Source organism: Capra hircus, chromosome 3, assembly GCF_001704415.2.
Source record: "Capra hircus breed San Clemente chromosome 3, ASM170441v1, whole genome shotgun sequence".
Lineage (NCBI taxonomy): Eukaryota > Metazoa > Chordata > Mammalia > Artiodactyla > Bovidae > Capra > Capra hircus.
This window is the reverse complement of record NC_030810.1, coordinates 71,206,553-71,230,694: the sequence shown is the minus strand read 5'-3', so window position 1 is coordinate 71,230,694 and position 24,142 is coordinate 71,206,553. Positions and strand designations below refer to the sequence as shown.

The 24,142-nt window shown below is 38.9% G+C and overlaps 1 protein-coding gene across 6 annotated transcripts in view; it reads left to right on the top strand.

Annotated features, from left to right (window-relative positions):
* Window positions 1-13,177, top strand: part of ARHGAP29 (Rho GTPase activating protein 29) — a 79,806-nt gene extending 66,629 nt beyond the window's left edge. For all 6 annotated transcript variants that reach the window (XM_018045783.1, XM_018045785.1, XM_018045786.1 and 3 more), the window contains 4 exons: window positions 6,570-6,802; window positions 8,005-8,335; window positions 8,466-8,574; window positions 11,047-13,177. In XM_018045783.1, the coding sequence (XP_017901272.1) occupies window positions 6,570-6,802; window positions 8,005-8,335; window positions 8,466-8,574; window positions 11,047-11,936 (1,563 nt within the window). In that variant the 3' untranslated portion in view covers window positions 11,937-13,177. The remainder of the gene's footprint in view (window positions 1-6,569; window positions 6,803-8,004; window positions 8,336-8,465; window positions 8,575-11,046) is intronic.

The window sequence follows — 24,142 nt, the reverse complement described above, 5'->3', positions numbered from 1 at the left end:
TTTACCATTGAAACTTACCATTAAATAGAGCAAAAATACAATTTGCAATTTGCTGATAATGTTTGCTGCACACATTTTTCATTGATATAAACCATATCAATATCTTTCCAATTATTAAAGTACAGATCAAAGAGTGTATAAAATGTATGTACAATTTAAAGACCCATAATAATAAAAATCCTCATTTTCCATCACTTAGCTCCTTAGAATATTCCTGTACTTTGTAGGCCCCTATATGCCACGCCACAGTTGCAGCCTGCATCTCTACCCAGTGGTGTTTTGTAACCGTGTTAATACCTCCCTGTCTTTTCTTAACTGTTTTAATACCTGTTGTGTATTCCTAAATATTGTTCATATATTTAGGAATAGTGGTTTAGCCACAAAGTTGTGTCCAACTCTTGCAACCTCATGGACTGTAGCCCTCCAGGCTGCTCTGCCCGTGGGATTTCCCAAGCAAGAATACTGGAGTGGGTTGCCATTTCCTTCTCCAAGGGGAATCTTCCCAATCCAGGGATCAAACCCAGGTCTCCTGCATTAAAGGCAGATTCTTTACCAACTGAGCCACAAGGGAAGCCTCACAATATATGTACAACAGAAAGTATCAAGTTCTAGAAAACTGAGTAGAAAGCATAAACCTAACTGTTTAAGGAAAGTTTACTATTCACACTGTTATATGAAGGATTCAGTAGTGGTTTGGCTTTAGTTTCACTGGTATTTTAAAATAGCTATTGGGGGAGGTTAGTGATTGAGGTGTGAATGCGTTCAGGGAACATGAAGTTCACTATGGTTGGGGCATCAGTCAGGGATATCCTATAAGCTTAGTACTGCAAGGTCAGCAGGAATGTGGTCAGCAGTGAAGTGCTTTATATTTTCTCTTTGTGCTCACTCTTATACACGCTTGTTGCAGGAGTAGGTCTGAAAAAAATGCTGCTGTGGTGGATTAAGTGGCCATAGTGTCTCAGGCAGTAGCTCATGGAAGGGTTGCAGGAAGAATCAGCACTTTGTCATGATAAGCCAAGTTCAAAAGATCTGGGCCAGGGCCAGCTGCATTCTGTCCTTGGGTAAAGCTCTGTCCTTGAGTGAAAATGATGACAGTTGCAGAGAGCATAGTAATGTTGGTCCTCAACGTGTCCAACTCAGGAGCTCTGTTCTTCTGGGTCCTTTTTAATATGGGAAGAGCTGTTATCCTGGGATCTCTCTTCTCCACTCTCTTCTGTGAGGAACACCTGTCTTCTGTGTCATGTCTTCTTGTTTTTAATTTATTCTCCTGTTTTGGTCAGGGCCATCCTGGAGCAAAGTGGACTAAGACTAAACATTTGAAACTGTTTGATCTGTAAATGTCTTTACTTTGCTTCCTTGAATAAGAATGGAAGAGTGGGTAGTAAGGAAGGTTATAATATTCTAGGCTGGAAATTATTTTTCTTTGAAAATTTGAAGGCATTTTTTAAAATTGTTTTCTTTGAAGCCTAAAATCCTTCTCATTCCTGACTATTTATATGTAGCCTATTGTTTTCACTCTGAAAACTTGTAGAATCTTTTGCTATCCACTATCCTCAAATTTCACAGCCTATGCCTTGATATGGGTGTATTTTCATCCACTCTTTCAGGCACTCCACAGTTTCTGTCATTCTGATTAGTTGTCCTTTAGTTCGTGGAACTTTAATTTTCTTGCTCTATTTTTCCCCTCTATTTTCTCTGTGTTTTTTTTCTGGAACTTGCATTTGGATACAACTTGCATTGGTTCTCTAGCTTCCTTCCCTTTTCCCTATTCTTTCTTTCTTTTGTTTTTGTTTTCTTTTAATTCTGTCTAAAAAATTCCCTCAGCTTTATCTTGCATTCCTACTGTAAACTATTTCATTTCTGAGATCATGTGTTAATTTCCAAGAATTCTAGTTTTTTGTCCCTTTTATAGCATTCTTTTTATTTTATTGAATGCAGTATTTCTTCTACCTGAAATATTCGTAGTTTATTTAATTAAAGAATTTTTTCTCTTCTCAGCTTCTAGCCCTGTCCTATAAAAATATATTATGGGCTTTATATGTAATATTTAATTTTTTAGTAGCCACATAAAAAGAAACAGTGAAGTTAAATTTTAATATTTCATTTAACAAATGGAAAGTATCTGAGCATCTAGTCAGTAATTTTAAATAATTAATGAAATATTTACCTTTTGTGGAGTTTACTGGGTCTTTGAAATCTGGTGTGTATTTTTCATTTAGAGCTCATGTCAGTTTGGAACAGCCATATGTCCCCTGCTCAGTAGCCATATATGACTAGCAGCCACAATATTGACAGCAGAGTTATAGGCCTTTGAGTTGGTTTTTTCCTATTTATTTTTATTTCTGTCTTCTATAGTTACCTCCTTAAAATGAAAGCTTTGGGAATTGAAATCTCTCTGGAAGCTTTTTTAATTGTAAACTATCTTAAAGATTTTATTGAAGTATCATTGATCTACAATGTTGTATTAATTCCTGTAAAGTGATTCTGTTTTTACATATATATATATGTGTGTGTATATATTCTTTCTATATTCTTTCCATTATGGATTATCACAGAATATTGAATATGGTTCCCTGTGCTACTGTCTGGAAACTCTTGAATGCATGAAGACTTTGAAGATTTTGAACTTTACTGTAGTGAGTGTAGTGTTATCTAAGAGGGCTGTTTGGGAAACACCTGGCATTCGTATGTCTAGGTCTCTGCTTGTGGGCCAATCTAATAGCACAGATAAGAGTCTCCCTGCCTATGGGTATGGTTCCAGAACTCTGGGAGCCTAGTTAGGTAAGAAGGCTTCAGCAGGCATGCAGTCACTAAATCCTTATTTAAGATAGTTACCCACCTGTTCCTTATGCTTGGCATTACCCTTCCAGAGACCCTCTGTTTTACACTGCCCAGAGAAGAAATTTCCAGTCTTCTGAGGTTGCTCAGGAGCATGAACTAGAGGTAAAGATCTAGAATTCTAATGCTTTTTGGATAGCTCACTCTTTGCCCAAATTAGAGGACCTAGTCTGACAATCCCTGAGTTTCCTTCAGTTCAGCTCAGTCGTGTCTGACTCTTTGCGACCCCATAGACTGCAGCATGCCAGGCCTCCCTGTCCATCACCAACTCCCGAAGTTTACTGAAAATCATGTCCACTGGGTCGGTGATGCCATCCAACCATCTCATCCTCTGTTGTCCCCTTCTTCTCCCACCTTCAATCTTTCCCAGCATCAGGGTCTTTTCAAATGAGTCAGCTCTTCACATCATGGCCAAAGTATTGGAGTTTTAGCTTCAGCATCAGTCCTTCCAATGAATAGTCAGGACTGATTTCTTTTAGGATGGACTGGTTGGATCTCCTTGCAGTTCAAGGGACTCTCAAGAGTCTTCTCCAACACCACAGTTCAAAAGCATCAGTTCTTCGGCGCTCAGCTTTCTTTATAGTCCAACTCTCACATCCATACATGACTACTGGAAAAACCATAGCTTCAACTAGACGGACTTTTGTTGGCAAAGTAATGTCCCTGCTTTTTAATACACTGTCTAGGTTGGTCATAGCTTTTCTTCCAAGGAGCAAGTGTCTTTTAATTTTATGGCTGCAGTCACCATCTGCAGTGATTTTGGAGCCCAAAAAAATAAAGTCTGATACTGTTTCCACTGTTTTCCCAACTGTTTGCATTGAAGTGATGAGATCAGATGCCATGATCTTAGTTTTCTGAATTTCAAGCCAACTTTTTCACTCTTCTCTTTTACTTTCATCAAGAGGCTCTTTAGTTCTTCTTCGCTTTCTGCCATAAGGGTGGTGTCGTCTGCATATCTGAGGTTATTGATATTTCTCCCAGCAATCTTGATTCCATCTTGTGCTTCATCCAGCCCAGTGTGTCTCATGATGTACTCTGCATATAAGTTAAGTAAGCAGGGTGACAGTATATAGCCTTGACATACTCCTTTCCTGATTTGGAACCAGTCTGTTGTTCCATGTCCAGTTCTAACTGTTGCTTTCTGACCTGCATACAGATTTCTCAAGAGGCAGAGTCTCCTTCAGTTCAGTTCAGTCACTCAGTCGTGTCTGACTCTTTGCGACCCCATGAATCGCAACACGCCAGGCCTCCCTGTCCATCACCAACTCCTGGAGTTCACTCAAACTTACGTCCATAGAGTCGGTGATGCCATCCAGCCATCTCATCCTCGGTCATCCCCTTTTCCTCCTGCCCACAATCCCTCCCATCACGAGTCTTTTCCAATGAGTTAACTCTTCGCATGAGGTGGCCAAAGCACTGGAGTTTCAGCTTTAGCATCATTCCTTCCAAAGAACACCCAGGACTGATTTCCTTCAGAATGGACTGGTTGGATCTCCTTGCAGTCCAAGGGACTCTCAAGAGTCTTCTCCAACACCACAGTTCAAAAGCATCAATTCTTCGGCAGGAGCCTCATGGGCTGCCGTCTATGGGGTCACACAGAGTCGGACACAACTGAAGCGACTTAGCAGCAGCAGTAGCAGCAGCTTTCTTCACAATCCAACTCTCAAATCCATACATGACCACTGGAAAAACCATAGCCTAGACTAGACAGACCTTTGTTGCCAAAGTAATGTCTCTGCTTTTCAATATGCTATCTAGGTTGGTCATAACTTTCCTTCCAAGGAGTAAGCGTCTTTTAATTTCATGGCTGCAGTCACCATCTGCAGTGATTTTGGAGCCCCCCCCAAATAAAGTCTGACACTGTTTCCACTGTTTCCCCATCTATTTGCCATGAAGTGATGGGACCAGATGCCATGATCTTCGTTTTCTGAATGTTGAACTTTAAGCCAACCTTTTCACTCTCCTCTTTCACTTTCATCAAGAGTCTCCTTAGGATCTGGTAAATCATATTGATTCTCTGTTTAGAATTTTAGCTTTCTTAGGAGTGCTAAGTCAGCACATGTTTATGTCCTCTTCAGCTTGCGAAGTGTTTTTTGTCTCCATCCCTGTTCTCTTAACTGTATGTCAGTGGGATTGTAGAAGGGAAAGAAATTAGGTACAAATTGGATGTACCATGTTAGCCCAGGAAACTTTTGATATCTCTTTAATCACATTTTATATGATTCTCAATTGAGAAATGGAGACAGTATTTTCAAATAACTTTTAATCTCACAATGAATCATCCTTTATTTCTTCTAGTCAGTCAGGGAGAGGAAATAAATGGGGTCAAATACTACCAGCTTTCAGTCTTCCCAGGTGGCTCAGTGGTAAAGAATCTACTTGCCAGTGCAGAAGATGCCAGAGATATGGGTTCAATCCCTGAGTCAAAAAGATCCCCTAGAGAAGGAAATGGCAACCCACTGCAATATTCTTGCCTGGGAAACCCCATGGACAGAAGAGCCTGGCGGGCTACAGTCCATGGAGGTTGTAAAGAGTTGGACATGACTTGGCAGCTAAACAACAACAACATACCAGCTCTTGTTCTGTGCTAGGAATACTATGGGACCAAAGCTTTAGTGTGGAAAGCCATGCTCAGTTCTTACAGTGTTAAGAGAATAGCCTTTATTTTACTCAATACTGTGTGGGAAGTCTGAAGCTCCAAGAATGACCTTCTTCAGATCCTCAAATGGTAGAGGTAGAAATTAATCTTGATATGCCCTCTTTGGGACCAGCAGGGGAAGCTGGAGAAGTAGGTGCCAACCTCACCACAGATAATGTAAGACATCAGCTAGCAAGAGAGATGGTGTATATTTTATCACCACACAGTGCAGTCATTGAAATCAGTTATGCCAGTAGACAGATCAAGGTGGTATGCCTGTGGACAGTTTGAGAGAGGAACTTTATCTTTTGACCTGCTTATGGCAATTAAAGTGGTATTTGAAAATTAGATAACAAAATTTTGGCAGTGTCTTCTTGTTAAGTCATGTTGTCTTTTGCTAATCTTCAGTCAGGTCCAGGTAAAACACAAGGACCTTATAGCATTTTGTTCTCTCTGTCTCCCGTACAAACAGAAAATAAGTATTTTCTATTTAATTTGATATATATTGTACATTATTCTGGATTTTTTTCAATAAGATAGCTGAAGATCATGCTGACTTTGGTGCAGTCTTGAATGTAATTGGTATAGAGTATCAGTTTTAAAATCCCATCATGTAGCTTTAGGTTTATAGTGTTATTTGATTAGTAGTTAACTCATTTTTAATGTGGATATGCTTATGGTGACTGTAGCTTGTATATCTATGGATATACTTGTAGATCATGCCTAGCAAACATACATGCATTTCTTTTTTTCTTGTTCTAGAGTTTAATTTTTTTCTTCTGGTTGTATTGAGCTATAACTGACATATAGCACTGTATAAGTTTAAGGTGTACAGCATAACAGTTTGACTTACATCATGAGACGATTATCTAAATAAGTTTAGTGAAATCCATCATATGTAGATACAAGGTTAAAGAAATAAAAATTTTTTTTCCTTGTGATGAGACATTACATACATTTCTAACTGTGGATTGACCTTAAGTCCTGTTACTCTAAAAAGGATGTGCTAAACCACTCAGTAGCTATTCAGTAAATTATTAACAGTGAAAAACATGAAAAGAATGATATTTCTAATGTAATGTTATTTCTTTAGCTCCCAGAACCATTTATTTTATTTCGATTGTACAAGGAATTTATGGACCTTGCAATAGAAATCCAACATGTAAATGAAGAACAGGAGATGAAAAAGGATAACCCTGAGGACAAAAAATGGCCCAGTACATCTATAGAAATAAGCCGAATCCTCCTAAAAAGCAAGGACCTTCTAAGACAATTGCCAGCATCAAATTTTAACAGCCTTCATTACCTCATAGTTCATCTTAAGCGGTAAGAACTTTCAATAAGACAGGCATTGATTAATGGGTGGATAATGGGTCAGTTTTTTTTGTTTTGCTTTTATGGTTTATTTTTTTAATTGTGGTAAAATACACATAACAAAAATTAACCCTTTTAGCCATTTTTAAGTGTACAGTTCAGTAGTATTAAGTACATTTCACATTCTTGTGGTATTGTTTTTAGACTGAATATTTCATTTCTAATATGTATGAGGGAAAGGGAGACACTTTGTATATGTTCTTGGAGCCAACATCTTTCCGTATATGTTCTTGGAGCCAACATCTTTCCGTCAGATGCCTGTTCTGTGCCAGGCTCTGGCTGGGGAAATAAAGATGCAAATGTCAGGTTTCTTTCATGTGTTCTGCTGTGAGCTTGAGGGGCAGACCCGCACAGAAGTGCAGTGCAGTGTCATTCTTATTCTGAGGGTACTTTGCTTAGCATGCAGAGGAACATGGGGGAGGGAGTCATGAGTCAGAGACGGTAACCCTGAGCCAGACTTGAAGAATGGTTTGCTGATGTGCAAAGGGGCAGTCCAGGCAGAGACACAGGAGATCACTTTGCTTTGGGGGACATAAAAGAAGTTCAGTTCGGCCACAGTCTAGTAAGCAGTAGCACAAAGTGAGCTAGGTGGAGTCCTGGTAAAGTCATACATGCCTGGCAGATGAATTGACTGTCTTCTTTCTGTACTCACTAAAGGATTTGGGGCCAGGAATTTAACATGGTCAAGTTTGCCTGTTAGGTCTTTCTTGTAGCTATATCGAGAATGGCTTGGAGGAGAGGTACTTAATTATTCCAATTCAGGTCTCCTTGAATAGTCAGAGAAATAAAAGGTGGCGAGAACTTGAAGTAAGGCCAGAGCAGTGGGGATGGCAGTGGAGCAGCAGAGAGATCTGTAGGATCAGCTAGGCTTGAGGACTAGCTGTGGGCAGTGAGGCAGAGTTTCCACCATAGGTACCAGGGAGGAGCAGCGTTAGGGGTATTTTTTTTTTCCACTGGTAAAACTTTACTGATTCCTTCTGCTTATTTATATTTAATCCTAATACCGTGAAACCCAACTTGCTGTGTGGTCAGCATTTAAGCAAATAAATAGATCCTTTTCCTAGATTTCAACCCATTTTTCCTCCACCTTTCCCAACCCATAATAAACTGCCATCAAGGAAATCTAATACAGCTTTATGTGTTCTTTGTCGCAGAGTTGTAGATCATTCGGAAGAAAACAAAATGAACTCCAGAAACCTGGGTGTGATATTCGGACCAAGTCTCCTTAGGCCGAGGCCCACAACGGCTCCTGTCACTATCTCCTCCATTGCTGACTATTCAAATCAAGCACGGTTGGTAGAGTTCCTCATTACCTACTCACAGAAGATCTTCGATGGGTCCCTGCAGCCACAAGATACAGCTGTATGTAGTGCAGGTGGCATCGCATCTCTGGTTGACCAAAGCTATCTTCCGAAGTCTCTGTTATCACCAGAAGAAAGAGATCCAGAACATTCTATGAAGTCATTGTTTTTCTCTTCCAAAGAAGTGAGTTTTGCTCATATGGAATTATGTTGGAACTTTGTAAAGTTTAATGTTTTAAGTTGAAAATCTTTGAACTGTTTATTTTGAAGTGTGTTTTGCTTCTTCAAGTTTAAAAACTTTCTTCTATCAACAGGATAGCCAAACTACAGAAAGTGAATGCAAAAGTTTTGAATCCACTCCATCATTTGAGGAATCAGAGCGAAAGCAAAATGCATTAGAAAAATGTGATGCATGTCTCATTGGTGAGTGGCCATGTAAAATGCATGCTTACTGACTTAAAACTGTCCCAGTAAACCATGATTAAAAGCCAAGGTGAGTGAAGTTGAAAGAAGTCAGAGGAAGAAAGTTCTTTAGTAAGTGCATCTTTTCCAGATGTTAAGAATGCCTTTTAGTGTACCTTGCATTTATATGAATGCCATTCTTTTCAGTAATCCTTATAAAAAGACATCTTGGAGTTCATAGGGGTGTTTTGTGCTCTTTCTGAAAATTTTTTTTATTTTTGCAATTAATGTATGTCAAGAATGCAGAAGTGTTTTAAGTAGTATGATGATTCATTAGCATCTTCTGTAACCATAGAACATTGTATTGATCTTACTACTTGTAAGGAGTCACGTAGACTCCTCAAATTCAAAAACTTTAGATTCAAAAAACTCAGAAAAATTTTTTTCAAGTGCCTTTTCATATCCCCTGTCATTAACACATTGAGCACACATGGTATTTTTTTATTTCCCTGTCTGTAGTCATTCACTGTATATAATTTTAGTTGCAGTGATTGGTGGCATCCATTTGTGGAAAGGCTTTCATTTGTTACTGTAATTCTGTACATCACTAAAGCGAACTTGCAGGTTTTTTTAAATGTAGTCATATATGTTAAATTTCATCTGTAATTAAATATTAATGATGACAGCCTGACAAGATCTGAAAAGCAACGGAGCCTGCTCTGTGCTAGGCACTGTTCTTATTGTTTGATTCTGTTTATCTGATTTGATCTCAGAAACAGTTCTGTGCTGTAATATAGATAGTATTAACCCCTTTCAACCCATAACCTAGTAATCTGAGAGAGGTTAAATAGTGCCAGAGGTCATGCCCCTAATTGATTGTTCAGTATTTGAACCTATGTTCATGATAATTTCACTATTCCATTATCTAGGGCTCCCAGTTAGGAATTTCATTTTTTTAGTGCCTGTACCACTTCATTTATATAATAGATAAATGAACACTTTTCATGATTAGATCATTTAGGCCACATATCATCAAAGATACAAGTAGGATTCCTTTTGACAGGTGAAGACACTGAGGGTCAGCAAGATTGCCTTGCCCAGTGCAAAAAGGGTAGAGTGGAGCTAAATCCAGAGGCTGGGCTTCAGAGTCTGCACTGTTATCCATTACACTGTAGTTTTTTCCCTTAGAACTTAAGAATGCACTTTGGTGCCTGCAGTGGTTTGCAAAACGTCCTTTAGGATGTTCTATATACCTGGGGGGAGGACCTGGGAAATCAAAATAAGAGAGCATTGCCCTGGAAGCCCAGGAAAGAGAGATTCACAGTAAGGAGCTATGGAGGAAGGTCAGATGAGGTGATAATTAAGTCAGTCTGATGGGCTCCTGTCTCCAAACCACTCCTCAGAAGAGGAGCATGAGCAGAGGGCTGGAAGTTACCAGAAACTGGGATGTGTTAGGGGAGATGCTACAAAAAAAGGACAGGGTTTGAAAAAGTTTAGGATTCTAGTTTGAGAAAACATGGACCATGGGTCCAGACTTGATAGAAGAGAGAGGGAAGAACATCTGGAATTGAACAGTGAATAGGGAGAATGGCATTTTCCACTTAAAACTATTCAACTCAGGATGAATATTATAGTCCATTTATTAATTGATCATATAAGGGCCTCTAAGGCATTTAATATAATACCTTCTTACTGTGGGTTGAGTATAACTGTGAAAAGCAGATGGAGTTGGAAAAAGCCTTGGGATTCAGCGTATACTTACATTTGGTTGGCGTATAAATTGGTGTAACTTTTCTGAGGATAACACGCCAATATCAGCCTGTTGGAATCGTGACAGCCTTTTTAGTCAGCACTTATGGAGAAGGAAATGGCAACCCACTCCAGTATTCTTGCCTGGAGAATCCCATGGACGGAGGAGCTTGGTGGGCTACAGTCCAAGGGTCACAAAGAGTTGGACATGACTGTGCGACTTCACTTTCACTTTACTATCATGGGCTTCCCTTGTGGCTCACCTAGTAAAGAATTCACCTGCAATGCAGAAGACCTGGGTTCAGTCCTGGGTTGGAAAGATCCCCTGGAGAAGGGAAAGGCTCCCACTCCAGTATTCTGACCTGGAGAATTCCACGGACTGTATAGTCCATGGAGTCATGAGGAGTTGGACACAACTGAGTGACTTTCACTTCACTTGTTCATACATAGCATATAAGCTATTGTACATCAGTAAGGGTGTTTTTTCCCCACAACCTGCAATGAATCTTGTAGCTATTTATTATATTTATTTAAATAAATATAGACTTCTAATATTTTAAATCAAAGTGTACCTTTAATATTTTATGAGTATTTTACTCCTCTGCCTAGAAAACTAAAAAATAACACCGAGAAAATACATGAAGACTCTTGTTTTGAGAGGGTGTTCATCTCTAACTCGTTTTGATACTCTTGTTAACTGTATACCATAAAGTTTGATTTTAAAATGAATCTCTTCCTTTACAGACAACAAAGGGCGTTTGCTTGTAGACCAAGAACTTGAGTCAGCATCAAGAAAGACAGAAGATGCTTGTAAAACCTCCAGGCTGCCTACTCTGAAGTCCGATAGGGAAATAAATGGTGTTGAGAGGCATCTTCCAAGGACCAGGATTAGACCTGTAAGTTTGCCAATAGACAAACTACTACTACTTGCTAGCTCTCCTACTGAGAGAAATGGCAGAAATATGGGAAATGTAAATTCAGACAAGCTTTGCAAGAATCCTATCTTTGAAGGAGTTAATAGAAAAGACACCACAACTGTTGTTTGTTCTAAATTTGATGGCTTTGATCAGCAGACTCTACAAAAAACTAGGGAGAAACAGTATGAACAAAATGACCTCACTGCAAAGACTGGAATGATTGTGCCCAGTGCATTCCAGGAAAGAGGTGTGACACTGAACATCAGGAGCAGTGGGGACCACCCAGTCAGCATCACCCAGCCCAGTAAGCCATACACAGAACCTGTCAGGTCAGCAAGACAGGTGTCAGAGAGACGGTCCTCTGACTCCTGCCCTCCTGCTTCTGTCAGAGCACCCAGGACACTGCAGCCTCAGCACTGGACAACATTTTATAAACCACCTGCTCCTGCTGCTAGTGGGAGAGGGGATGAGGAGAAACCGGTGACACCCTCCATAGCTGTGCCCCCTGGCACAATGCATGCTCCCCAGGAGCACGTGCTGAAATCAATTCCAGGGTCTGAAAATGCATCGGCTGAGCCTGCGCACCCAGTTAGTAGGCCTGAAGAGAAGGCTGAAGAGCGAGAGCAGCCTGATGTACCCACGGCGTGTCAGAGACCAAGGCTAAAACGAATGCAGCAGTTTGAAGACCTTGAAGATGAAATCCCACAGTTTGTGTAGGGTTGTCAGAATTCAGTTTTTTCTCTTTTTGTTGTTTTGTTTTGTGGTATTGTGTTTGTCTTCTGAAAGAAATTTTTGCCAGGGCCTCTCTTGTATAGGATTGCTAAATTGTGGAGTTAGCTTTTTGTCATTGTATTGTGTTATCCTGTGTCAATTTTGTTGAATGGCAGAATGTTTTGATAGGGCCCACCTGTGCCTCACTGGAATTATATGTATTTTTGAAGTTGTGAATAAATAGACTCTAAAATTTTTTTAAAGTTCAGTTGATTCCCCATAATATGGTCCATTTAAGTGCATCCCTAATATATGATATGCTCTCAACTAATAGGTGCAATTGAGGGAAATCAGCTTTATTTTTTTGAAGTTGAAACTACATGCTTATTTATAAAAGGAATGTTTCTGAGTGCAAGTGCTTGAAAGATCTTTATTTGGTATGATTGTTTTTTTCACACAATTTTATAGTGTATCTTTGACCATTTATGCTTTTGTGGTAAGTGTGTAACATTTTATTTTGCAATTGGTGATTCACTTAACTTTTTCATATTTACATCATGGCCAAAAGGCTTGCAAATCTGTATTTAATTCCATTTTAATTAATTGCCAAATTTTGCATGTGGTAGCCAGCTTAACTGTACAAAAGAAAATACATTTAAACATGTTTCTAAGTTGTATAGTTTAGTCATGTCTTATTTGGTTTTAGATAGTACACATTTAATAATTTTTCACTTTTTGGCTTTGTTCTGCATAAACTTTTGTTCAACAGTTCTGAACCTTTTGATATTTTATATAATAGTCCAAAACAATGTTTTAAAATTCAGTGTATTTCCTTTTAATATTATCTGGATTTTTTAAAAAACACTTCTTTTGTTTGAAGTGTTTTCACTTATGAATAATTTTATGTGCTTTTTCTACCTGGATTTATAACTGTTGACCATGTATGATTCAGGTGAATCATACAGAGATTTAGAGTGGATTTTAAGAGTATAGTTCAATAAGCCTCAATGTTTGGAATTTGAGAGGGAGTGTAGATGATTGGATATATTTCATTTATATTTCCCAGTTTTTTAGAACTAGCTCAGTTCTGCTAGTTTCTTGGTTTTGTCATTTTGCATAAAATAGGATATAAAAGGGACAAAAAATAAAATAGCCTCTTTTTGTATGTGTGAATTATATTTGTAACAAATGCTTTTGTATGACCATGTTATACTTGATAAAAATATATATATTAACCTGTTAAATTATTTCAAGTTCTTGTGGTTTCTGTGAAATTGTTGCCACTTAGGGTGTAAGACTTTGAGGTTTATTAACCATTGGCTTAGTGGTAAACACTTGGAACTCATATGTCCTTTGACTGCAGCATGGAGTGCATTTTATGGGAAGTTGTTTTATATTTTTATATAACATTAAGGACTAGGGATAAAGAATTACCCACCCTTTTGTATTGGAGCCTTGTTTGTAGTCCTAATTGTTTTAAAAATGTAGAATTGTGTTGGTATGAAAACCTAAAAAGAACATAAGAGCCAGTATTTAATTGCGTTCTTTCTGCATGCTATGAACTCTGCTGAGTTCCTTGTAAATTATTTCATGTTTACAGCAGCTTATAATGGGTAGGTAAGTACTTTATTATTCCCATGTTACAGATTTGAAACTGATGTTTAAATCTACTCTGGGTTCCACAGACATAAAAGTTGAAGTCAGGTCTCAAACACAGGGCAGTCAGATCCTGATGTAACATTGGCGCTCTTAACTACATAATTACTAAGTAACATCAGGTAGTGTTTAACAATAGAAAATGCACCTTTGAAAATTTTTAATTGTGGTAGAATATGCGTAACATAGAATTTACCATTTTACTAAGTGTTAAATGTACATTTCAGTGCCGTTAAGTACACTCACGTTGTTCTGCAACCATGACCACTATCCATGTCTAAAATTTTCTCATCATTTCATTTTGTGACTCAGAAAATGTGCTTTTTAAATTTTTAGACTTTTTATTCATAATTTTTTCATGATGTTCATAGAGTTTTATGTTTATTTTAAATTTTTTCCCTTTAGCATATACCCCCCCCCCCAATTCACATCTCAACACTAAGTTATCTTCTTTATTTTCCCTTTGTGGACCAGGTAAAAAGATGAGTAGGGTACACTGCAGGTTGCTTCCCTGGTGGCTCAGTGGTAAAGAATCCACCTGCCAGTGTAAGAGATGCAGGTTCAATCCGTGGTTTGGGAGGATGCCCTGGAGAAGGAAATGGCAACCCGCTCCAATATTCTTGCCTGGGAAATCCTACTGGCAAAGGAGCCTGGTGGGATACAGTCCATGGGGTCACAGAAGAGTCAGACACGACTTAGTGCCTAGGCAACACCACCACCACAGGATAAAGTCCTCAGGTGGGGTATCCCTTAGGCTAATCCTACTAGAAACTACTAGGAAATCGCATCCAGGTTTTCAAGTCTTTTATCTCTTTTCCTAAGGAGCACAAAGCGGATACAGCAACTCTGGAAATGGAATGTCATGAGTGACCTGTGCCTTCTGCCACATTTGTTTAAGGAATACCAGCCGGTGACCTTTCACTCAGTAGAAAATGTACTTTTAAACTCTTGCTCAGTTGTGTCTGACTCTTTGAGACCCCATGGACTATAGTCCACCCGGCTCCTCTGTCCTTGGAATTTTCCAGGCAAGAATACTGGAGTGGGTTGCCATTTCCTCCTCCAGGGGAACTTGCTGGCCCAGGGATCGAACCCGGGTCTGTTGCATCTCCTGCATTGGCAGGCTTATTACTGCATAAACTCTTAATTTTCTTTTAATCTACTGGGACAAGCCAAAGAGTATTTCATCAACAAGTGGGCTCTCTGTTTCCCCTCAATTTTTAAGCCTCACAAGTTAGAGTTCCACTTTTGGCTCCTGTCTGTCTTGAGGGCTCTCTGGCATCTTGTCCAGCTGAAGCTATCAGTCTGTAGATGTTTTGTGGTTTCCTAGGACATTAACAAGTATCTCTTGGGATGTTGCTGTTTCCAGAGTACCTACAACATCCACTATGCTCTGCTACCCAGTAATGTGGTGGCAGTCATTCATTAGAACTTGTTTTATGTCACATGGAAAGAATATGAGCCTAGGGAAAAGGCAAGAGTTGGGAGTCCTTTAAGAGCTGCCAGACCACCAGAAAGCTTGTGGAAAGCATACTGTTCAAGATTCTAAGAAGTCATTTGTGAAGGGTTGATCATAACTTCCCTAGATAGACTTGTTTTACGATGGTGTGAGCACTCACATAGAGCAGACATCCTGGAATGTGAAGTCAAGTGGGCCTTAGGAAGCATCAATACAAACAAAGCTAGTGGAGGTGATGGAATTCCAGTGGAGCTATTTCAAATCCTAAAAGATGATGCTGAGAAAGTGCTGCACTCAATATGCCAGCAAATCTGGAAAACTCAACAGTGGCCACAGGACTGGAAAAGGTCAGTTTTCATTCCAATCACAAAGAAAGGCAATGCCAAAGAATGTTCAAATGACCACACAGTTGCACTCATCTCACACACTAGCAAAGCAATGCTCAAAATTCTCCAAGCTAGGCTTCAACAGTACATGAACCATGAACTTCCAGATGTTCAAGCTGGATTTAGAAAAGGCAGAGGAACCAGAGATCAAATTGCCAACATCTGTTGGATCATAGAAAAAGCAAGAGAGTTCCATAAAAAACATCTGCTTTATTGACTATGCCAAAGCCATTGACTGTGTGGATCACAACAAACAGGAAAATTCTTAAAGAGATGAGAATACCAGACCACCTTCCCTGCCTTCTGAGAAATCTGTAAGCAGATCAAGAAGCAACAGAACTGGACATGGAACAACAGACTGATTCCAAATTGGGAAAGGAGTCCAACAAGGCTGTATATTGTCACCCTGCCTATTTAAGTTATATGCATAGTACATCATGAGAAATGCTGTATTGAAAGAAACACAAGCTGGAATCAAGATTGCTGGGAGAAATATCAATAACCTCAGATATGCAGATGACACCACCGTTATGGCAGAAAGCAAAGAGCTTAAGAGTCTTTTGATGAAAGTGAAAGAGGAGAGTGAAAAAGTTGGCTTAAAGCTCAACATTCAGAGAACTAAGATGGTGGCATCTGGTCCCATTACTTCATGGCAAATAGATGGGGAAACAATGGAAACAGTGAGAGACTTTATTTTTGGGGGCTCCAAAATCACTGCAGATGGTGACTGCAGCCATGAAATTAGAAGACACTTGCTTCTTCTAGACACCAACCTAGATGCATATTTAAAAGCAGGAACATTACTTTGCCAACAAAGGTCCATCTAGTTAAGGCTATGGTTTTTCCAGTAGTCAGGTATAGATGTGAGAATTGGACTATAAAGAAAGCTGAGTGCCAAAGAATTGATGCTTTTGAACTGTGGTGTTGGAGAAGACTCTTGAGAGTCCCTTGGACTGCAACGAGATCAAACCAGCCATTACTAAAGGAAATTAATCCTGACTATTCATTGGAAGGACTGATGCTGAAGCTGAAACTCCAATACTTTGGCCACCTGATGCAAAGAGCTGACTCATTTGAAAAGACCCTGATGCTGGGAAAGATTGAAGGCGGGAGGAGAAGGGGGCGACAGAGGATGAGATGGTTGGATGGCATCACTGACTCTATGGATGTGATTTTGAGTAAACTCCGGGAGTTGGTGATGGACAGGAAGGCCTCGTGTGCTGCAGTCCATGGGGTCACAAAGAGTCAGAGACGACTAAGCAACTGAACTGAACATGCTGAGAACTTAATTAGAATTTATGTGTATTTAAAATTACTTTGAGTGCACATTTTAAATTACTTTTGGCAACAGAGATGAAGATATGATCCTTGAAAGGGACTTGTTGCCTAGAGGTCTCAACAGCAAATAGAATCATACATTCTTGATTTTAAAAATTTGAAGAATTGACAAAATATACAGAAGATCTTTGTGGAAAAAATTTTAGACTCTATCAAGAGGCATTGAAGGAGGTCTTAAATGTTATAACATTTTATAACTATGTTATATATGGATTGGAAGTCACAATATTGTAAAGATATTCATTTACCTTATTGATAGGTTCATTGTGATCCCATCCAATATAATTTTTGAACCATCTGAAGGTTGTATAATGATGCCCCATTAACACTGCTTGAGTGATACTTTCTTAAAACAAGAATACTCATGCATAACCATAATATGGCCATCAAAATCAGATTAACATTGACATATGGAAACAGCAAACAGCTCCAGTATTCTTGCCTGGAAAACCCCATGGGCAGAGGAGCCTGGCAACTACAGTCCATGGGGTCGCAATAATGGACATGACTTAGCGACTAAATCACCATGACTTCTAACCAACAAACCACATTCAGATTTTGCCAGTTGCCCCAATAATGTTCCTCTCTGCTCTAGCATCCCACCTAGTCCAGGATCTCATGGTGCATTTTAGTTGTCCTTTTTTCCTCTTCAATATGAAACAATTTTTCAGTCTTTTCTTTCATGACTTTGACACCTTGGAAAAATATAGGCCAAGTACTTTGTATAAATGCCTCTCAGTTTGAGTTTATCTAATGTTTCCTCATGATTAAACTCAGGATATATACATTTTTTCCCCCCAGAAATACCACAGAAATGGTGTTGTATTCTTTTCACTATATCATACCAGGTAGTGTACCATGTCAAGTTGTCCCATTGCTAATAATACTAACTTTGATCACTTGGTTAGGATAGTGTCTTTCAAGTTTCTCCACTGTAAAAGTTAAAAGAACTTTGTGAGAAGATTCTTTGAGACTGTGTGAGTGTCCTTTTTCTCATCAGATTGTCCCCAGTTAGAGTCCAATAACACTTCTTGCCTGAATCAGTTATTACTATTGTGGCTGTCAAATGGTGAGTTCATTCTTTCTTATGTTTTGACTGATGTTGGCTCATTTGTTTATCCATCTCTTAGTAGTGGACTCAGATTCCTGCTTTATACAGTAAGTTACGTTACTGTCATTTATTTTGATACTGAACTTTCCCTAAACTTGGTCTCTTGAAATTCAAGCTCACGTCTCTGTCCTTTTGACTCTTTAAGCTTTTATTTTTGGTGCATCAAGGTGTCCCAAGCTTAAAGTATTTTTTTCCCCTCCTGCCTTAGTCATACTTCCAAGGACCTCTGGTTCCTTTAAATGGAGAGTAGTATATGGAAACCAAGAGCTGAGAAGTACTTCTTGCTACTCACAAGTCATTGGTTTTAAGCATGATTGATGGACAGATTAAAAAGATACATGCATGTATACAGTATATATATTTCTATCATATAAATTGAAACCCTTGACTTCATATTGATACCTTCATTTCTAATTCAGTATGTCAGGGTTTAATCTAGTCTTTTCCTTTCTATACTTGTAACTCTTTCTCTCATAGTGAAAAACCTGACTCCGTAATCCTAAATACATTATTTGCCTACTCTTCATGTTCCAGCCCCCTGCCAGCACTAGCTGCTGCATTGATTCACTAGCCCCAGATATGTCAAGTAAGTCCTCAGCCACTGCTGCACTAGTCCTGACCACACTGCTCCCTAACATGCCACTCAGAGCCCTAGCTTCAACTACAAGGAAGACCAGGCCAGCTGAATCCTTGACTCCAGTGATGTCAACCCTAACCATGACATTTTAATTCCAGATCTTGGTCATCTGTCTGAATTGACCCCAACCTAAAAGGAAGGAAGGGACAAATTCATGATCTTTTGATAAAGAGCAGCTATTAAAGGCTGTACACTATCACTCTACTTATTTAACTTATATGCAGAGTATATCAGGCAAAATACTGGGCTGCATAAATATCAAGCTGGAATCAAGATTGCTGGGAGAAACACCAACAACCTCAGATATGCAGATGATATCACTCTAATGGCAGAAAGTGAAGAGGAACTAAAGAACCTCTTGATGAGGGTGAAAGAGGAGAGTGAAAAGCTGGCTTGAAATTCAGCATTCAAAAAACTAAGATCATGGCATCCAGTCCCATCACTTCATGGCAAATAGATGGGAAAAAAGTGGAAACAGTGCCAGAATTTATTTTCTTGGGCTCCAAAATTGCTGCGTACAGTGACTGCGGACATGAAATTAAGACACTTGCTTCTTGGAAGGAAAGCTATGACAAACCTAGACAGCATATTAAAAAGCAGAGACATCACTCTGCTGACAAAGATGTGTATAGTCGAAGAGAGCCAGTAGTCATATATGGATGTAAAAGCTGGACCATAAAAAAGGCAGTGGCACCCCACTCCAGTACTCTTGCCTGGAAAATCCCATGGATGGAGGAGCCTGGTAGGCTGCAGTTTGTGGGGCCGCTAAGAGTCAGACACGACTGAGCGACTTCACTTTCACTTTTCGCTTTCATGTATTGGAGAAGGAAATGGCAACCCACTCCAGTGTTCTTGCCTGAAGAATCCCAGGGACAGCGGAGCCTGGTGGACTGCTGTCTGTGGGGTCGCACAGAGTCGGACATGACTGAAGCAACTTAGCGGCAGCAGCAGCAAAAAAGGCTGAGCACTGAAGAATTGGTGCTTTTGAATTGTGCTGAAGACTCTTGAGAGTCCCTTGGACTACAAGGAGATCAAATCAGTCATTCCTAAAGGGAATCAATCTTGAATATTCAGGACTGAAAGGACTGATGCTGAAGGTGAAGTTCCAATACTTTGGCCACCTGATGCAAAGAGCCGACTCACTGGAAAGGACTCTAATGCTAGGAAAGATTGAGGGCAAAAGGAGAAGAGAGTGGCAGAGGATGAGATGGTTAGATGGCATCGCCAACTCAATGGACAGGAATTTGAGCAAACTGGGAGATAGTGGAGAATAGAGGAGCCTGGCATGCTATAGTCTATGGGATCTCAAAGTCAGACACGACTTAGCAGCTGAACAACAGCTATTAAATATTTGTTTATTGAATTAACTAGGAAAAGCTTAAAAATGAGTTATTATACATACTTACCAGAAATGTCTAAACATGGATTTATGAACTACATGTAAAGTTTTAAATTATGATTTTGCTTTTTGTCTCAAAATACTTGGGAATAATTTTAAAGTATTAGTATTTCCTGTATAACTAAACCATATCACATATTACGCTGTTTCTTAAAATCAACCAGTTTAATTACTCTGCATACATTAAATTAGCATACTTTTCAGAAGATAAGAGTAAAAGCAACTAATTGTCCATGTTTCTGAGTTATATGTTTTATTTGGATTCTTTGTCAGCTTTTAAGTAAGCAGCAAATAAATAATATTCACGCAGCACATGGAAACCTGGCATAATTGTTCTGCCCACTCACTATGCAATATCATGTCTTCCTTATAGTGTTGGAAGAATTGAAGGGATGGAATAGCACTGTGAATAGATCAGTGAGCTTTTCATTGTCTAAGGAGTGCTGATTAATAAGTGAATATGGCTCTGAAATTTAAAAATTTAAGAGACTAAGTGTGGTAAGATCTTATTTACTATAGTAGGCACAGAGCCTAGAGTATAATAGTTGCTGTCTTCTAAATCCATTTTCTATATCTTATTTCACATCAGAAATTTGCTTTTTGAGATCCAAGGAAATAAAATTTTTCTTATATCCAACTATTTTCTTCCGAGTTGTGACTAGTCAATTGCCAGTCAAATCAGAACCTGTAGTGATTAAACACAGGAGAAAGCAGTGAATCTTCCATCTACAAGTTTAGATACATAATAATTCAGAATCAGAGTTTCAAATGATTTTCTGTTTTAATTGACTCATAAATGCATAAGTATGTATATGGGTGTATGTCACATATAAAGAATAATTGTAGAATGAATTCCCATTAACCGTCAATCCCCTTTATAGAATGTTAAGAAGCCACCAGAGCCCCCTCCCTGATCATGTGACAGTCATTCCCTCTCCCCTCCCAGGTGTAACTGCCATCTTGAATTGCTAATCATTCTCTGACTTTTTAAAAAAATTACTGTGTAATCCATGTATTATGTAATTTTGCCTGTTTTTGAAGCTTTTACGAAAGTAGAATCATGATTGATTCTTTTGTGGCTGGCTTGCTTACATTCAACCTGTTTTAGGGATTAGTTCATGTAGATGTTTGTAGCTGCAAACATTTTTCCTGTTTTTTTTTAAACTGAAGTGTTCCTGTGGAAAATACATATGATTTAGTATTCATCTAACCACCGATAGATATTTCATTTGCTTCTGATTTTTCATCACTATCAACAATGCTGCATTGAAAACTTAGTCTTTGCTTTTTTTTTAATTTCACTTAAAAAAAAATCTGTTTTGTCATTATATCATTTAATCATTACCATAGCAGGTATTCTTAACTGCCTTTTTTCAGATGAACAAATAGACCTCAAAGAGATTAAAAAACTTATTACTGGTTATAACCTAATAAGAAAAGGTAATAAGGCTTGAGCCCAAGTGTCTTTATTTCAGGCTTCCCGGGTAGCTCAGCTGGTAAAGAATCTGCCTGCAATGCAGGAGACCCCTGTTCAATTCCTGGGTAGGGAGGTTCCCCTGGAGAAGGGATAGGCTACCCACCCCAGTATTCTTGGACTTACCTGGTGGCTCAGATTACAAATTCTGTCATTTCTAAATTATTTCATCTTCATTTTTTCAGCCAAAAGCTGTGACATATTGTATATAAAAGTTTTCAGGCTTTTATATTTTTGTTTCTAATTGCTAGGATATTGAAGTTTAGGGTTATCATATCCCAACATCAAGGTCATTTGTGAGTGTATATGTATGTGTGTGTTTTATTTATTTGGTTAACACGGGTCTAAAATTGCTGAAATTTTCCTGGGTTGTAGTGAGTTTTGTAGACAAATTTTGCTGATAATGAGAGAACAAAAGAGCAGATAACAAAAAACAGTTCTACCCCTCCACACTCTATCTCAAAAGAGTAGTTTGGAAAACAATTCTGTAATGGAGAGCAGCTGAGGATTCTTTACATAGAGAGAATAGGGTTTGCCTGAGATCTCTTACCATCTGCTTGTAATGGGGGAAGGAGTCAGCAGTACAGGTGAGAAATGGGCCCTAAATTAAGCCACTGGCTATGGGGATGATGACCTAAATTCCAACTTATTTTTAGGAACATAACTGACAGGGATTAGGGACCCATCATGAATGTGGAGTTGGTAAAGGTTGAGGATGGACTTGGGCTGGGTGGAGAAAGACGTACTTAACCTGGAAGCCAGAACATAATACCTCTCTTCATTATCCTAAGTGAAAACAATTTAAGTTAAATATCTTACTTGCTCCTTTAGAAGGATACATTTCCATCACTGGGTGTTAAACAGAGGCAAATTTCATTTCAGTACACTCCTAGGAAGTCATTTTATCATTAGAATTTTTTTCTTTAACTTTACAATATTGTATTGGTTTTGCCATACACTGACATGAATCTGCCATGGGTGTACATGTGTTCCCCATCCTGAACCCCCCCCCCACCTCCTTTCCCATCCCGTCCCTCTGGTTCATCCCAGTGCACCAGCCCTGATCACCCTGTATCATGCATCGAACCTAGACTGGCAGTCTATTTCACATATGATAATTTACATGTTTCAATGCCATTCTCCCATATCATCCCACCCTTGCCTCCACCCATGGAGTCCAAAGGACTGTTCTATACATCTGTGTCTCTTTTACTGTCTCGCATGCAGGGTTATCATTACCATCTTTCTAAATTCCATATATATGCGTTAGTATACTGTATTGGTGTGTTTTCTTTCTGTCTTACTTCACTCTGTATAATAGGCTCCAGATTTTGAATGGAATGCATTAATTTGTGATTTGCTGAGCTTGCCCAAACTGGAAAAGTGTTCAAGGCAAAAACAAAATAGCCTCCTACTAGGATTGTTACTAGGGAGGAAATTGGGCTAGATGATCTGTAGTCTTTTCAAACTCTGATCATGATTCTGTGACCTTGAATTTAAACTGAAGGAGATGTTTATTGGTGCTGAAAATCCTAAAATCACTGCATTAAGTGATTTCAATGTTTTCAGTATGCCACTGTTCTTGATGTCAGCAAACAAGCATTTAAACATTACCTACAGGACAGAAAGTAAAGAAGAACTAAAGAGCCTCCTGATGAAAGTGAAGAGGAGAGTGAAAAAGTTGGCTTAAAGCTCAACATTCAGAAAATTAAGATCACGGCATCTGGTCCCATCACTTCATGGCAAATAGATGGGGAAAAAGTGGCAGACTTTATTTGGGGGGGGCTTCAAAATCACTGCAGTCATGAAATTAAAAGACACTTGGTCCTTGGAAGAAAAGCTATGACCAACCTAGACAGCGTATTAAAAAGCAGAGACATCATTTTGCCAACAAAGGTCCATCTAGTCAAGGCTATGGTTTTTTCAGTAGTCATGTATGGACGTGAGAGTTGGACTATAAAGAAAGCTGAGCGCCAAAGAATTGATGCTTTTGAACTGTGATGTTGGAGAAGATGCTTGAGAGTACCTTGGACAGCAAGGAGATCCAACCAGTCCATCCTAAAGGAGATCAGTCCTGACTATTCATTGGAAGGACTGATATTGAACTTGAAAACTCAATACTTTGGCCACCTGATGTGAAGAGATGATTCATTTGAAAAGACCCTGATGCTGGGAAAGACTGAAGGCAGGAGAAGTGGATGACAGAGGATGAGATGGTTGGATGGCATCACCAACTCAATGGTCATGAGTTTGAAGAAACTCTGGGAGTTGGTGATGGACAGAGAGGCCTGGTGTGCTGCAGTCCATGGGGTCACAAAGAGTCGGGCACAATTGAACTGAACTGACTGACCTACAGAACATCCTTAAAGTGCTAGGGGAAAAAATGTTGACTAAAAGTTCTATATAGAGTTTAAAATATCTTTCAGATACAAAGATGAAATATAGATGTTTTTGGCAAACAAAAAGGAGAGTTGGTCACCAGCATGCCTGTGTTAATCAAAATTCTATAGAGAGGTCTTTAGTCAGAAGGAAGCTGATCCCATATGGAAATACAGAAATGCAGGAAAGAATGAGGACTGCTAGAAAGGTTGAATATAAATGAATATTGACTGTTAATAAAAATGATAGTAATGTGGAGTATAAAATTTGTATAGAGTTAAAATATATGGCAACAATAATGGAAAAGTAAAAAAATGGAAGTATGAATTTCCAGCATTATCAGGGGCAAATGTACTAATTTGTAATAAATGCAGTC